This window comes from Poecilia formosa, unplaced genomic scaffold (assembly GCF_000485575.1).
Source record: "Poecilia formosa unplaced genomic scaffold, Poecilia_formosa-5.1.2 Scaffold120, whole genome shotgun sequence".
NCBI lineage: Eukaryota > Metazoa > Chordata > Actinopteri > Cyprinodontiformes > Poeciliidae > Poecilia > Poecilia formosa.
The window spans coordinates 1,036,572-1,054,680 of NW_006800059.1; the positions used below are offsets into that span (position 1 = coordinate 1,036,572).

At 36.0% G+C, this 18,109-nt stretch overlaps 1 protein-coding gene across 2 annotated transcripts in view; it reads right to left on the reverse strand.

Annotated features, from left to right (window-relative positions):
• The window catches only part of grm4 (glutamate receptor, metabotropic 4), a 170,773-nt gene that overhangs the window by 42,593 nt on the left and 110,071 nt on the right, over positions 1-18,109 (reverse strand). For both annotated transcript variants that reach the window (XM_016675731.1, XM_007560794.2), the window contains exon 3: positions 15,360-15,576. In XM_016675731.1, the coding sequence (XP_016531217.1) occupies positions 15,360-15,576 (217 nt within the window). The remainder of the gene's footprint in view (positions 1-15,359; positions 15,577-18,109) is intronic.

Genomic DNA, 18,109 nt, shown 5'->3' on the forward strand with positions numbered 1-18,109 from the left:
TTTTTCATGTGTATTCAGTCCATTAGATCAAAGGAATGTTGTGTATGTGCTCAACATCAGTGCATGATGTGTATTCGAAATACATTCCAGACACAAGGAATGTGTCTAAACGCATTTCTTGCACACCCCAGAAAACTTATCGAGGACTTGCTGAGTGCACAGGTTAAAATTGGGGAGTTGCTTTGAGCTGGCTTGTGTGCTGAGCTTGGAGTTCATGTGCTGCTGGGAAAATGAGGCTGAACTGTGTTTAGTGTGAGATTGGTGAGAGTCAAGTTTCTCATCTCAGATATCACTGAGCAGCACACAAACACGTGCTCACTGTCTGGCTTTGCTCCGCTGGAGTAAATATCTATTCTGGAGAGAAGATTACTCTTTATACCGAGAGAGCAGAAAAATAGAGAGCCTGCATTGTGTAATAAAATAAAATATGATGCTGTATCTCATTGCAGACGATGTGACAGAAGAAAATGGTTATGTGGCTGAAGATTTGTTTTCTGAATACCCAGTTAATATGGAAGATGGAAAGCAACTTTTTTCCCATTTATTCTGTTAAAAAATTGTATTTCTGTAACAGACCCAGTAGCAGCAATAAAATCTATGGTGTGATTTCATTTCAGTGTTTTAATTTGATTTATTTCTACCATTCTGTGTTACATAGCATATTAAATGGCCTCGGACTAAATTTCAGATCAATTAAGATGCACAGTGTAATAAAATCACTCCATTCCCTAAACATGTTAGTGACAAAATTACATAACAGCTACAATCAAAGTTTGTTGTTGTAATCTCAGAGGCTTGATTAAGTTGTTTTTTTGTAAAATAGATTAACATAATTTGTCTTAAAAAGTATTTAAATAACATCTGAGAATTCAAAGCGATCTTTAAATATATTGTTAATGTGTTTGTCAGTTCAATCTTATTATTCTTAAAATAATTAATGAATAAAACCACTGGATACACATGGATAAGGACATTAATTAAGATCATGTATTTGATTGCTTTGATTACCTATTACTGAGATAAATTTGAAGGAGGACCATAAGATATTATCGGTGAGGCATGCCATCTTCTTTTTTATTTTAACTTCCTTTTCTTCTTTTTAAACCTTGTGGCTTTCTTTCATTCTAAAAGAAAGCTGAATTAACTACTAAGGACTATTTCATGTAACAAACTAGAAAGCAATTTCCCACTTTGCTGTGTTGTCTTTTTATGATGACTTTCAAATATAGTCATGGGGAGATGCCCTGGCGGTAATGAGAAAGATGTTTGCATGGTGATGTGTGAAATTAGAGTAAATTAAAGAAGGTAATAATAGTCTTTGTTGTGTTTAACAAATATGTTCTAAAGTACATCTCAAGTCATTTTGTAATATGAATATTTTTATGTATTTCATTCATCATTATATTGCTGTATCTGTACATAACTTGTACATTTCAGATAAAAAAAAATCAAACAGCAACTCATATGTGAATTTATAGAACATTTTGTAAATAAAGCAAGTAACCCCAGCTATGCAGGATTTAAAGTACTACTGCTACTACCAAAAAAAAAAAAAAAAAAAAAACTTTTCCAATGATGCCATTATTTTATAACATGATGTTTTTCAGAGCCAACTGCACAAGCAGAGCTCAGAGCTGCATCTTTCTTCATATCTACTCCAGGTTTTCCAAGGGGACACTGAGGTGCCTAGAAGTCACTCCAGACACACGATCTCTTCAGGTTTTTCTGACTTTGACCAGGAGTCTCCCCACAGCAAGACGTGCAAAGACTACCTCACCAGAAGGCTACCTACAAGGCATATTTAACACAAGCCTGAACAGCTGGATTTGCTTCTTTTCATGCAGAGAAGCTGTGGCTCTGTGTTGCCTCTGCAGAATGACTAAGCTTCTCCGTTCTCCCAAAGGGTAAGGCCAGACTTGGGAAGTTCACCTCTCTGACTTGTGTTCATGATCGGGTCACTACACACAGGGAGAAGATTTCTGAATGAACAAACAGCCACAGCTGTACAAAAGTTTACCTTAGTTATGAGTAAGAACCTAATAACCTTAAATTTCTCAAGCCGTTCTTCCCCAAGTTCAGACCAGGTGATGTATGCTATCTAACTGAGAGACCATGACTAAAATGTGGAGAGTTTACTCTTCTGTCCAGTTGTTCTACAACCTGACAAAACCTGATCTGCCCCTACCACGGCTGAGGATCACCTTCTAATAAAAACGTCCATGTAAGTGGCAGTTCGATTCAGCTAAATTTACCAGTTACAGTATGATACTGTCTGGGTATATGGCTGCATTACAGGAATTCATGAAATTCCTGTAATGCATTTATAACACGAGGAATATAGACAGCAACTGCAGATACAACTCCAAATTCTGTGGCAAAAACAACCTGGTCAGCATTCCGGTATAGCAAAATCTTTGACAACATCAAACCCTGTCAGTCATCTCTGACTCCATTTAAAGAACTCACCATCACTGATGCAAGCTCAGAGTTGGTGTGGGTGTGTGGAATACCGTCTGTCATGAGTCCAAATTCTGTGGATTTAGAGATCCTGAAATACTATCCTCATCCTCGATAATCTTTTGCAACAAAACACACGTCATAAATAAGCAAGTTAAGGGAAAGGTCAAAAATAAAAAGCTAATGCTATATATAGTCTGACATTAATTTAGAGAGAAATCAATTAATCTATTGTGAATAGGTTTGGATATAAATTTACCATTTACTTATAATTGGAGTTTAAGATATAGTGTTCTGCCATTTTGACTGACTTCGCCTAATTTCAATGACTATGCTCCTGTAGCACTTGGTAAGTAACATAAATTCAACTTTAGTTGCATCTGAGTAAAACAGGATGTTGTCAGAAAATAAAAGTTTTTCTCATTTATTTTAGTAACTTCATTTCAGTAGTAAACATGAGATGGATTATATACATATAATTAAAATTCAGTTTCTTTTAAAGTTTGAAAACTGGACACAAAGGTGTTATAGGGAAGATTGCCGATTTGATATCAGATGATCATTTATATATTCCAGAAGGGTGGTAAGCCACAAAAGGGTAGCTGGGTCAAGCATACTAATGGAGGGTAGAAAAAAAAATGTTGTAGAAAATGATTCACAACCAAGAGGGACGACAGTCTGAGGTCATGTTATGTTGTCATAAAATATGCAACATACTCTCGTGAACTGAAATGTCTGACATTTGCTCCACAAATAGAGACGCATACATTTAATACACTTCATTAAGATTATCTATTTGCTACAAAATATCCCTTCCATTTCAGTTCAGTTTATTTACATAGATCTCATCTCATCTCAAGGCAGATTACAAGAAAAATCCTCACATTGTACAACACATTTTAATTCAATGACATGCTTCTACACGTGCAACCTTAAGCAAGATAGTTCCCAAACTTTTGGAAAGATGTCAATTATCTGGCTTTCATCTTTTTGCAGAAGAAACAAGTCTCGGTCACTTTAAACTTTGGCAAAACTTTGAGTGACGATTTCCCTGTTTTCTTTCTGGGGGGTATCAGTGTTTACTTCATACCACAACATATTTAATTTGTAAACAGAATGAGCAGCTACTGATTCTACCCTCTAGACATGATTGGGTTTTATGAACAGCAGAGGTTCAATATTGTCCTCAACAAATAAATAAATAAAACACCCAGACTTCTATTGATTACATTGCTAACTGTCTGAGAAAGTAAAAATGAAAGCTCAACACATTGCAGCATCATGTGCGTCCTCTGGCCTCACAGTTGATGGATGAACTCAGAGTAATTGTTGGCACGGCTTTTTTCATAAACCAGAAGGTAACATGTTGCTGTATTACTCCTATCCTATCCTATATCATGAAACTCTGTATAGGAAAGTGTCCCTTTCTTTAATTATTCCCTTTCAGATAAGGAATCTCATCAGTGGGCTCAGTTAGCATTTGCGTAACTAAACTTTAACTAGAATACGTAATCAGAATCTCGTATTTCAGTATCAAATCGCCTATCCAGGATTTCTGAGTTGTCTAGTTTTTTGTATACATACTATTCTGAATATACAAAATATGCAAGGATTTTTTTTTAGAATTAAAGAAAAAATGCCATTTCATAAACCCCAGGCCACGGAGATTACTTTTTTAAGGAAGAAAAATTTGCACCCGAAAAGCAGCTTAATTTTCTTTAAAAAAAAAAAAAAAGTTTCTTGAAACTACCTGAATAGGGATAGTAATCTGCTGCTGACTGTACTTTAATTTTTTGTTTTTGTTTAAAGCTAGACCTAAAATGTCAGCCTAGCATATATGGTCGACATGCCCACTTTTGGTTCAGTGAAAATGTCATAGTATTAGAAAGCATAACTGAGACCCTTTAGTCTGACGAAAGAAACTCACAATTGTGACTCTTTAACAAAGTGAGGTTTTCTTTTTCTATTTAATACATAATTTTATGTAAATATATCAACATTTATACTGCATATTATGCAAATACCAGATCCGTGGACAAGTCTTAACAGCAGATCCATCTGCACCTGAATTTAAAACTCTTCACTGTTTTTTTTTTGTTTTTTTTCTTAACTTCCCAAGTGTTTGAGAGTAACAAATAAGTTTTTAGAAATGTTGCTTTTACAGCTCAAAAGACATGGATAGCTGTCTTCTTTAGTATCTTAAGACACTGCACAATTAAAATAACAGCAGTGCTAAATGGGCACAGCAGCACAGAAATGAATTTAAATCTGCTGTTTCCTGGACTTCAAATTAGCCACCAAAGTCTACTTCATCTGTATTTAAGAGAAAATGTAAGAAAATGTAATCTCATCATATTTCCAAGTAATTTGACAAAACAATCATGCCAGACATTATATCATAAACCCCCTAAAGTCCATCAGCATGGGTCCTAGTTCTTACATTTTCAAAAGAGCCTTTTTCTTTTTTTTTTCCCAAAAAAGCAATCAGAACAAAGTTGTCAGAGCCAGTTTTTTCATACCAAGGTCAAGTCCTTTCTCTAATTTACAGACTCTGAGAAATAGATCCTTGAATTCATGTCGTCCAAACTGTGGTACAAGGTCTGTAACATTACAAACTGTTTGCTTGTGCTTGTCTGCAGCTGGTCCAAAACTCCACAGCACAAAACACATGCAAATGTGACGACATCATGCCTGCTTAAGCTTCTTTGGATGGGCTCCCTCTCCATTGCAGAATAAAATTTAAGACCTTATTTTTTTTTAACTCTTCAAGCTTCTGACTGTACGCAACCCCTGGACATTATTGAAGTCATGTCAGCCGGTGTAATTAGTTTGTATTTATCTCAGTCACAAAATGTTTACAGGATTTTATTTTTATTTGTTTTCATAATTATGCTCTTCTGCTGCTGCTGATTACCATTCTCTTATATTCATGTGCAACAATTTTGCAGACTGGTGGTATGTCAATGTACTGATAAATACATTTGAAGTTATCAGACTATAAACTGACAAAAACTTCAGTATATTTTATGTTAGATTGCTCTTTTATGTTTTCACATGTTGTTCTATTGCCCTTGTATGTTGTATGCATGTATGCAACTTTTATTTATCCCGGTATGTTTCATTGAGATTAAAAATCTATTATATAGAGAGACAAGGTCAAGACACATCTTTTGTGGGACTAAATACAAATATATGAGGCACATATATCCAGCTTGTCACTTATGATGTAGCATCAATATCTAGAGGGTATTCGTTTATCTAATTTTATTTTGATAAACTGTGATCGCTGAAACAACTAGGGATCTTTCAATGATCTGAAAAGTCTTTAAGTGGCCTTTTCTTTTTCTACAACAAGCATTCACCATGCTGAGGTGAGCAAGTCTTCATCCGGTAGATTTTCTGATTGGGCTAATCGGTGAACAGAAAGAGAAGCTGTGAGCGATGATGTCGAGGAAGTGAAAGAAGCCATTCAGTCCATATTAGCCACGCTTTCAAATATTGAATTAACATTAAAAGCCGCCTCGTTCGGATAGCCACCGCTCTCTTTGCAGTGGAGGATGGTTGTTTACAGCACAGGCAATGTTTGGTAAGCTTCTTAGAGTTGCATTACATACATCAAAGCGTTAGCGATTGGATAAAGGTTAAAACATCAACAGCATCTACGGCTCCAGGAAGCAATCATTTTTCTATAACCAAGAGCCCAGAAACTTTGTACGAAGCAAACATCGTAGGACAGGAGTTTGTTTTTTTACCAGGCTACTCCCAAGGTAAACGCTGTGCTGCTTCCTGCTGTCATTCCTCCATGCTGATTTCTGGATCCTTCACTTCAAGAAGAAACCTACAATAAATCTCTGGATCTTCGTCTTCATAACTGACAACCTAAAAGCGCCTCTTCCTTATCACCTTCATCCTTCAAACTGACTTGTCCACCCTCCAACGCTCTCACCGTTCGACCTGTCCCAAGCCTCTGTTGCTGTCACTGTCTCGACCAGCTCCAAGCATGCCAAATTACTCCACCGACTCCAAACCTGCAAAGCAGACCTACACTCTGGATTCCATTCATTCCTCCTTGGCATTTATCCATTTAAATCAACTAGTAAGATTTTCCTATTATTACAACTACTATATTCTTCCTCTTTTACTCTTTTCCTCACAGTGCTCCCACTTCCCCATGTTCCCAGCACCACCCAGCCCAAGGCAATCACTTTATTCATTGTCATTGAAATCAATAAACCTTTTTATCTCCTGAGAGTTATAAAAATGCCTCAAAGTATTTTTTTCCAAGCAACTCTTATTTCTCCGATTGTCTTCAGAACCTCTGTGATACTGTAGATATTTTAGAATAGAACCTAAACATTATGCCAATTTGCTATTCAGCAAAAAAATACTGTTTTTTAAAACCATTTGATATAAAACATTAAGATATTAAGCATAAAATCACCATATTTTTCAAACTACTTAGCTTCTTGCTTATTATTATGGTATTTTATTAAAACTCACAATATAAGATTATATCTGTCTACATATAAAAGTATTATTCAGGTTTTACTTGGGTTAGTTTGTAGAATTCCAACACCATAAAAATAAACAGTATTTCTTTGCACATATTAAGATTTGTTCTGAAGTTTATGCCAACTATGCACAAATAAGTTGAAAGTGTTATATTTGCATATCAACACACACTTCCTCTGTAACTCTTTTTCTGCTGCCCTTTATGCTGTTTTCTTATATTATTTGGCAAACAAACATATTTTCCCAAATTTTTTGTACAACATCATCCATAAGTCTTGGCAATACTAACATAAGTTCACAATCACAATTTCATCTGTTTTTCAAAGACGATAATTTTAAAATGTAGTTTTCCGAGACAATGATCACCTCTGGGGGCAAGTGTTGTTAAAACAGACTGTGTACTACCAGATGTAGGAGAAATGGAAAGAACAACAGATGAGGCTTGGGGAACCACAGTTTATGCTACAGTGACAACAAAGAATTCAACTACACCTTTGAGAAAACCCTGCATGTTTGTTGTAGGAAAGTATGATTTGAAAGAATGTGTTGTTGTAATTTTATGTGCCCTCTAACGGTAAAATGTTTGACGTCCACGAATCCCATTATTTTAAAATACTTTCCTAAATTTTCTATTATTTTACCCACAATAATTAGCTGTAGAGCCTGCACTGGTCTAAGCAACATAAACGGAACATTGTTTAGCTTGTACGTGATTATGCATTAGTATTTTAACCTCCCTCTCATTTAACACACAAGTAGCAGCAGCTTTAACTGACATTGAAGGAAAACAGACATGCAATAAATCAATTCTGGATAGACATATAATTCAAGAGGCATTCATGGTTTTCTTACTTTTGATACTTTCACTGCTACATCATTGTAGGACAGTTAATCCCACGCAAATTAAACACTGACTGATCATGTGAAAAAAGCAAGACTTTTAGCTGCTTCTATTCACTGGTGCTCAGTTTTATGGAACGAGTGCATAAGGTAACACAAATGTGTAAAAATAACAAAGTAGGCATTTTTAAATATCCTGATTTACATGGAATGCATTGCAAGCTTTAATAGACGGAAACCAGAAAAAAGCACTTATCTCCAAATCTTGCTTGTATTATCCAAAGAAAAAAAGTTCAAAATATTGCTCAGAAACTCTTCAGTTACAGTTTATTAAGCCTTTTCAGATTTGTGATTATTCAAATTTTTCCTCTTGACATTTCCCACATGACAAAGGGTGCAGTAAGCAACCCTCTTTTCCAAAATTTGCATAATCTTTCTGTCATCTCAGTGCTGTTGTGTGCTGTCTCTGCCCTTTCCACTTCTTTCTCTGCCTCAACTGTCATTTAAATATGAACCTGATTAATTACAATTCGAAATTGTCCATCCAATTAATTTTAGATGGCAATGTTACTGTCGGTGTCTAAACTTAGAAAAAGGAAGACATGCTGTAGAAAAACGATTTGCAGGCTGGAGGCTTCTTGTTCTAAACTTGATAAGACAGAAGACTGCACAGATTTATATATATGTAGACACTTTTTTTTCATATTTGCTTCTTCAAGTATACATATGAAATTCATATATTTTGCAGTATTACCCACTGAACTTCAATGGGTTAAGAATTCCAACATGAAACTGGGGAAAAATAAAAAAAAAAAACATCACAGTACTTTTCAGAATTTTAAAATAAATGTGTCAGCCTCCATTATTGAAGAGGGCTTCAAGCTCTAATAAGGACACTGGGGGCTCAGCAGCATTTCAGAGAGACACACAAACAGCATGAAATCTTCTGCCGGACCAGAGACTTTCATGTCAAAGACACTCTAAAATTTCAAAGGTGACAAAAAGGCAGACATCATGCTGGAAGACTGCTCTAACCCTCTTGTAATCATTCTCCATAATGGCACTTCAGTTGTAATCCCAAGGGGCTATTTGAGAGAGGGAAAAGACCTAAATGAAAACACAAGTCTCTGGAAACGGCTTGGTGTGTCAAAGATTGTGGCTTTCAGTGATAGCAGCAGTTGCAGATTATATATGGCTTTTTGAAAAATTGGCCACACGCTAATGCCTTTTCAGCACAAACGAATTCAGGGACTGACATACTTGAGACACCCATGCAAACAGGTTTTGTGTTTGAACACGGCCAAGCAATAATCATCTAAGCCTGTTCTCCCTCTCTTTCAGCCTCTCTGCTGAGAAATCTGTTCTTGGTTTAAACAAGCTATTAAAAAGGCAGACGCTGCTTGCTCTAATTCTAGTCTCCACAGTATAGTGTACTGTTGAGATTAGATGTTTACATATGGTACAAAAAGACACATTGCTGTTTTTTATGATTATTATTATTATTATCCAAGTTTAAAAATAGATTTGTTTTCTGTTTTAAGTCATTTAAGTCTATCAAAATTGCATACACTACATGCAAATAATGAAGGAGATTACTTTTTTTTTTTTTTTTTTAGAATGGTTTCATTTTCACCAAAGAAGTTTACATAGCTTTCCTTGTTATTTGGGAGAGAGAATTAACTTTTAACTGTAATACTTAGGCCCAATCTTTTCAGAATCTTCTCACAATAGTTTCTGGGAATTTTGATCCATTCCTCTTGACAGAACCGATGTAACTGAGGTTTGTAGGCCGCCTTGCTTGCAAATACTTTTCCAGTTGTGTCCAGAAATTCTAACCAAACATTTTGACTAGCTTTTACAAAATTGTGAGAAAGAAAAACGCTGGATTCACAAAATTGGTTTGCCAGAAGTCCACATCCTTACTCAGCAATTGCTGAGACTTTATTGTTCAGAAAATGTAATGAGGAATATAGAAAATTGAGTAGATTGAAACGTATGGAAAATGATAAATGGCCTGTACCTATTTAACACTTTATCTAGTCCAGAGGATTTTTCAAAGGTGTGTCAAACTACAATCAGTCATTCACCCATTCATGCACTTTCACACACTGATGATGGCAGGCTACTGCATTGTAGTGGTGCCCTGGGGTGGTCTAACAGAAGCAAGGCTGCCATGCATTCGCACATCAGACTCTTTGACCACCAGCAGCAGGCAAGGCGGTTGAAGTATCTTGCTCAAGCATGTAAAGACAGAGACATGGACATAGAGCAGGGGCTAAAACCAGCAATCCTCAGATTACAGGACACATTCCTACCACCAGTCTCTACCATCGCCATTGTCCCATGTGACTTGAACAGAATATACAGACCAGGCACCAGGACAGACTGAATTAAACTTTCCTGCACTCCTAGAAACTCCAAAGATGAAGAGGGTAAGAAAGTGGATTTTGCATGCCATTTGAAATCCGACATTTTGAACTCAAATACTGTGAATTAACCTACCAGAAGCTTACAAAGCCATAACATCACTACGGTTTTGCTTTCCATAAATATCTGAAGGTATCATAATCTTACAATATATTAACTTCTGAATTAATTCATTTTCTCTCTTATTATTAATAAAAACATGTTTGGTAATCATAGATCATCTAAAACTCTAAATGTTTAGTGTCATTTCATACCATACAATTAGAAAAAGGTTATGTCTTTTAATACAGCACAGACATCTAGCTTCAATGGTACTGTGTTTCAAAGTATATTGTCAACATTATGTCAATATTCTTAATTTTAAGTAGCGCAAGAAAAAAATGCCCATGTGTAGTCAAACACAGCAGTTGACCTTTTGTCAAAGACATTTTAATAATCAGAAGACAGAGTGGTCTTTCTATTTTCAGCTTTTAGGGATTACAAACTTGTCAGTCACAGCTGTCGAAGCAGTTCTATTTAAGGAAACATTTTACATCAGCCCCCTTACTTGTCTTAATTGCTCTTCCTTCCCTTTGACTCCAGAGGAGGTTATTTGCAACATCCTCAATGAAATTGACTACCTCATGAAACACTTCACAGTGACTCCACCAATAGGCAGTCTGAGCAAATGTATAGTTTACTAATATAAATGTAAGATGCCAGATTATCTTGTCAATGAGACCTTGTGCTGTACCCTGTACAAGCGCTCTGATTCAAATGCCATCATGAAGAAAACGATAACCTGAGCTCAACGCCTGCTGCTTTCAGCGTACTTTCAAAGAGATTACTACTATTCCTGAAAGTGTGCCTGTGTTTGTAAATCAAACCAGCTTTACTAAATTACCTCTGCTGGCAGTAGGTACAGAATTTGGTGAAGTAGCTTGTTCCAATTAAGAGTTTTTGACGCTAATCGGGAGCCATTTCTGCTCTTTCATGTAAATTGTTACATGGTTGTACAAACTCATAAGAAAAGTTCTCCTATATCATTTTTGACGCTTACTGGCATTCTTGGTAATTATGTGTAGGAACCATTGAAATAACCTTATTTTTGTGGAGAATCTCACACAGAAGAAAACAAATCTGAAAGCCCGACCCATTAATTTAAGTAGTCAGAACTCTGGTTAAGTCGCAACAAAATGTTAACAGTTCTTTCAAGCTGAAGAAATATGTTGGTAAAATAAAAATATTTATTTCAATTTAAATCTACCAGAGGATGAACAATTTTGGGCTCAACTGTGTTGTTTTGTTTAGAATCTTTTTGTATCTTCACTAAAAACTGACACATTTTTTTTTTCTCATTTAATTAGCTATGGCAATTATTCATTGTCTTTATATATTTATATTGAAATGTAATTTATGGATTTTAATTTACTTTTAGTTAAGAGTTATTTTTACAGATAGTTGTAGGGCACTATGTTTGTGTTCATTTTTAATATACTAGCCCATGTTCTAATAAGTAATTTTACCTTTCTTTATTTAATAAGATGGAATTAAGAAAATATATTTCAAGGCAGTTCACTGCTCTTTATTTGAAATACATACACTGCTTTTCCAAACTCAAAAAATATTTATGACTTTGCCTCTCCATCCTGTTTAGCAGGTAATTTTTAAATGATTGTCATTTCTGTAGTGACCAAAATAAATGGTAATTGTCAGGCTCCTCTGCCTGTCTGCTTCAACCTAATGAAATATTTTAAAATATCGGTGACAGTGATAGAAAAAAAACAAACAATTATTTTCTCCATTCATCAAATGTATTCAAACAAAAGGATGGAAAGTTCCCAGATATTTTAAAGGATGCTTGTCCAATTAAAGACAGCTTTATTTCAACTATTTTTTGCAAGTCTTCATCCAGTAATTGTAGATTTACAAATCAATATTTTTTTCATTTGTAACAAAAGTGACACAGCTTTTTGTGGATGGGCCAGAGCGTGGCATCAATCCTCTAGTTGGTCAGAAATCTCTGTGTTCACTGGGGTTGAAAGAGCACTGTGAATATCTTGTGGCTACACACACAGATGCAGCGTTAATCAAATCAACATCCCAAGTTGGCAGTTTAAGCCTGACCAAAAACCTGCTCTTTTCCCCACATAAAGCAGCAATGCATGCAGCGGCTGTGACATTCGGTGGGGGAGACTGCAGCTCGGTATGGCCTTTGGCTGCCTAATGAGATGGAACATTTGGCCACTTCTGAACTGGCTGTTTCATTATGAGAGCAGACAACTGCAAAACCCATTTAGCAGCCAAATACCTGGGATTTTGATTATGACAAAGCTGCATGTTTCCCCCATGTGCCTGTCACATTATCAATCAAAGCCAGTGCAAAATTGAGAAAATGTACTTTTTTTTTTTTTTTTTTTACTTTTTTCCTCTAGTTGTCAAATTAAGAAGAGCTGGGGACAGGCTGATTTGACACATAAGTACATGTTCTTCCTTAAACTGAGAGGATGTGAAAGCTTCATTGTTTTCTCCAAAACAATGATTTTCTATGTGTGGTTGTCAGTCTAAGACATGCTGTCTTTTATTCCATTTTCTAAAAACTGTTGTTTATGTGGTCTAATCAAACGGCAGCTGACTAAGCTCTCTTTCTCAGATTCTTGACAAAATGCAGAAGCAAAAATGGCTATCAGAATCCACATTAAATGTCAGCAATGACAGATTTAACCTTGTATGTTTAAAGATTATAAACTAGAGACACTTTGTGTCTGCAGTTCATATTTTTCTTGACAACTCCCTCCTTCGCTTCCCTAACATTTAGTGCATCACCCTTGGCTGGGCAGAAGCTTGTCTGATTTACATGTTAAAGATGAAGCACTAGTCAAACAGGACCCAGAGGCTTTCTACTGTACTTCCACATTGCCAATATCAGATCTGTGTCTGTTCCCTTGATAACTTCTTTTGCCTACATTGGCACAAAATAAGTTTTTTAGGTCATGATATTAAAGCCCAAGTAAAATGTATCTCTTAAATTTATTTGAAGGTGCTCTGGAAACTGAAATTTAGCATACATGAATGATGGAAACTCACACTGCACTCAACCCCGATAGCACCTTTCCCATAGTGAAACTTTGTGGTGTTATCATAATATTGTGGAAATAATGTATTTCACATGCAAATGCAGAGCAAAATGCAGGACTATCTAGCCAAACAATTTGTTGAAAAATGTTCTTCATGTTTCTCTTCGTGGTAGCCTATCAAATGAAATCTCTGTGAAATAGAATGAAAATGTTGTCTCTACTTTGACTAAATGTGGAATAAGTTCAAATTGTGGTAATACTTTTCAGAACAATTACTTTATGTTCTAATAGAATATACCTGCAATATATACTATGTATTTTTTTTCCCCAATAAGGCAAAAAGGCCTCTCAGAGTAACACAAACACTCTGAAACAATCTAAAATATATACACTTTTGATTTCAAGAAAAATGTTGAGGTCGTCAGGACCTAAAGCAGGTAGACAGTGGAAGCTTGGAGTAAAATCATATCTGTGTTCACTATTGTTTAATTCAAATGCCCTTCCGATATCTGACCAACAGGAAAACAGTAGCTGCAGAAAAACTGAGTTTAGCCTTAAGCGAGAGTAAATAAGTAAGAGTTCAGCAGTGTGGGGGAGAGGAGGGAGATTTTTTGATTTTTTTTCACAATCTCTCTGCAATAAATGCTTAAGTTTAAGTACATTGTTTTTATCAGCAACAAGCAGCTTATATCGACATGTTTAGGATTCTTTCATGAAATGTCTGATAGGCATTTCAGTTTAGAAGCATCTCTACATTAGAAAAAGAATCTTACACTAGCAGTAATAAGTTAAGATTTGAGGATAGAAAGATATTGAATCTAAAAAGAGTGTCCTTGAAGCTGTCCTGTGATGTTCTGCGTTATGTTTGTCTGTGAGGATTAGCCAACAGGTAAATGAGCTGATTGCATTAAAGGACTCTCCAGGAGTAATGTTGGTGTTTCTCCAGGATAATGATGATGGGCAGCAGCTTCAGGCTGCCAGGCATGAGGAGTTGCAGTGGCACAATGAGTACTGGACGTGTCATTAGTAATTACTCTCAGCTACAGCAAGGGTCTGGGGTCAGAGCAAGTGAGAAGTCGGCTGTCTGCTGCGCCAAACTGAATGTATTTCAGAAGCTGGATCATCTATTCTGCATCGTTTTGACGCCACAAGCAAACTTTATTTCCTTTTCAGCCTGTGGCTTTTTTTTTTCCTGGGTTTGGAAATCCAGTTCATGTCCCTCATTCCATCTACTGCAGACTCTACAAATGTGCAATGCATAGTTCTTAACTGAGCAGAGCACCAACGTGTGGGAAGGACATGGAGCTTCACCTGTGTGCAAAAGTTTTAAACCATTTTTAATTTATATTTTGCGATCAGCAAGGGAGACCTTCTTATGCAATATTTTAATTTGATTTTGAAATTATAGTGTCATGCCTAAAACCTATCTACAGCAGGGGTACAGTTGCTGACAGTTATGTGGGAAAAAGTAAAAAACATTGGTCCAGCACTTGGCTTTTTAAATATCCTGTTAAGTGAAAAAATTGGTAATGGTAAAACATTTCATAGTTTTTTAATGCTAATTGTTTCATTGTAAATATTTTTGAATTATTAGTTTAACATTTTTTAAATGAAAGATCCAGTTTAAACCCACGATGGAGACGTTTCACTCCTATCTTGACGAATGTTCATTCACTGTAACCTCCGACAAACTGCTAAAAGTCTATTGAAATGACCTGTACAATATAAAAAAAGAAGTTTTTTGTTGCTTATTTGTTATGCTATAAATTAAGTAGTTAAAACATTATGTAGTTAAAACAGCAATATGGAACAAATGGGAGTCAATCAAAATAGTATTATGTGAAGCAGTTTTGGATCAATAAGGCTCCTTGAGATATCAATTTGTTATGTTTTTGTAAGCATTGAGCTTTGTTTATTTACATTAATCATAATACTAAATATTCAGCTCATATTAAATACATAAAAGATTAGGTAAGTTAACTTTCATAGTAGCTATATAGATGGGATTTAAATAACATATTAAACAATAAAATAATCTGTGTAGCTCTCATAAGCCTGGATACTTACCATCCTCTCTGGATTTTTGAATAAAGGCGTCAACACCACTTTCTCCATAGTTTCCCTCTGAAGCTACAGTGGAGACATAATTCCAGCGCATGGCTTTGACGATGTCAACCATAGCCTGAGCCTGGTAGGTGTCTGGGGGCACCACACGGGAGAAGAAGTCGTAGCGTGTGTTATCACTCAGTTCCGGGGCTGTAGAAGCATAACTCACTTGAGGGATCTGTAGAACAAAAAGACGGGAGCAAAGAGACAGAGACGGTTACACATGGAGAAATATATAAACGACAAACTTACCGTGAATTAATTAAATATGCGGCAAAAGGGTTCTGCGTACACAAACATGCTAACAATATGACACCTAACATCTGCTGAAATCTCTCGGCTAAACTCCTCTGTGGTTGTTCACCCTCTGGAGTTGTCACGTTTTAAATAGTCCTGATGATCACAGGTTTAGTTCTTCTTCCTGAGGAGTATTTTTCACACCAGTCAAGCAACACTAATCTGCTCAAAATTCACTGTTTTCTCTAATATGATGTGAAATGCATTTGGTGTTGAAAAACTCTAATGCTGCAAACCTGAGATGGAAAAAAAAAGAAAGAAAAACACTCAGTAAAAACAAGACATTATCTTTACAAGAAAGAAAAAAAAACACTGAAATCTTATTTTGCTTTGTGAAGATTAAAAAAGTATATTATACAGCTTGGTTTGAGGACAGTTTATGATTTTCCTTCTACAAGCAAGTTCTTTAGATTCATCTTTATACACACAAACTATATCGAACAAAAGTACACAAACATACTTAATGTCTTCCCTCTTTATTGCTTTAGATTATTTGTGGCTACTTTCTCTATTTATGATCTATATTATTACAATCTCTTGATAGTTTAGAAATAGATAGTTTTCCACAAACTGATATTCATAAAACATTTATGTTTCTGCCTTCAGGTTGTTGGAAAGGAGGCTTTGACTGTTGAACTAGGGAAGAATGGCAGATGAGTGATGTCACCGTTTCTCAGTACTGAAAAATGTTCATTCAAAGTGGTTTGGGCATCTCCTGACCACCTCCCTTCCAGTTACGTCCCACTTGGAACAGACCTCAGTACAGACCCAGAATGCGCTGGAAGTTTTGGTTATGATAAATAGAAGACATCAGACAAATGGATGAATGGATTGACAGTAAGAGTAGTTTGCTTTAATTTATTGTTCTTTTTTTTGTTTGTTTGTTTACTTTAGCTGCTCAGCCCCTGTTGGTTAATCCATCTAAGAAAACTTTACCAACCGAAGATTTTGCTTCACCAGTAGTTTTCTCCACAAGCAGTGGGCTGACTGCTGTGGGAATAATAACATCCTTTCCACTGTCCCTCACTTCACACAGCAGAGGCCTTTGATGTGATCAGATGCTGCCCTGCACTGATCCTGCATGCGCCGCTAAAGCCTGTGTTGGGAGCACAGCTGTTCAATGTTTGCCCGTGACCTTCTGCTCTGTACAGCTCCTGTAAATCCAGTCTCATTTTGATTTTACTGCAGGAGCCCTTTACAGAAGAGCAACTGTTCAAAATATTCTAAGACTTAAACGACATATTAAAATATGTGTGCATGCTTGCTGGTTTCATAAGCTGGCCTATCAAAAGGAGACTTTCTTACCTAATCAACTTGAAAAAACAGTGGCCAGAAAAAAAACATACTGTGTTTTAATGGATGAAGAAAGGGTCACATTTCAGCCATGTTTTTTTTCTTCTTGACATTGTATTTGCTCTTATTCGCTGAGGGTCCAAATCCTGATGACCACCAGCGGTAAGCTGATTGAACCTTCATACTGAGGTGCATCTGGACCCTAAGTTATCTAGATTGACAGTTGGGAGAACTTTCACTCGCTACACATTGTGTTTCATTAACTCCTGGAAGCAATGCAAGTGTTAACTTTTCTAACAGCGCCTTGACGTCATGAAGCTGAATCCAGCAGGATGTAAGTGAAGTGTTGCAGAAAGGTGTTTGTAGGGTGTTAATGATGTCTCCTTTTATTTCACTTCTCTATAACACAGTAAAATGAGACTTTTAGCCATTTGCACCTATATTTCACTTTTTCAAGTTGTTTCTCAAAGTGATATCGTCATATTTGTTAATTCCATAAGTAAAATATGTCCTTTAAGAATATAAAATATATTTTTATGCATTAAGTAATTTTTTTTATGTGTGACTTTTTCAACACTTTTTTAAAGAAAACATGGAGAGACATTGCTGACATTTATTTCTCAGACATTCCAGGTGAGTACTAAGGTGATTCCATCCCAACACAGAAAGCATTGTTATCAGTATGTCACTGCTTCAGGTTTGTTTTTGTCAGGATTTTGAGTTGTTTTGGGTTTTGGGTTCATAGTATTGATTTCTTATATGTTCTCTGTTATTTTGTATTCGGTTAGTCTTGTTTCTGTTCTACTGTCAGCCTGTTTACAGTTATTTTATTTGGGGCTATTATTTATTCCGTCTGCTTAGATTTGTGTCCTTAGATTTGATTTCCCATTTCCCCTGTTTGGGTTTACTCCACCTTTCTCTTTTGTGTCCTCCATGTTACCCATTCTCTATGCCACTTGGGTTCCTGTGCATTCATCCCAGGTTTGGAAACATGTTTTCCTGAATTTCATTTATTAAGACTTTATTTAATAATACTCCTTTGGATTCCACTTGCTTTTTGATCCTCATCCTCATCCACACATCATTACAGTTTTGACTTTTCCTAAATTGGACATGTTAGC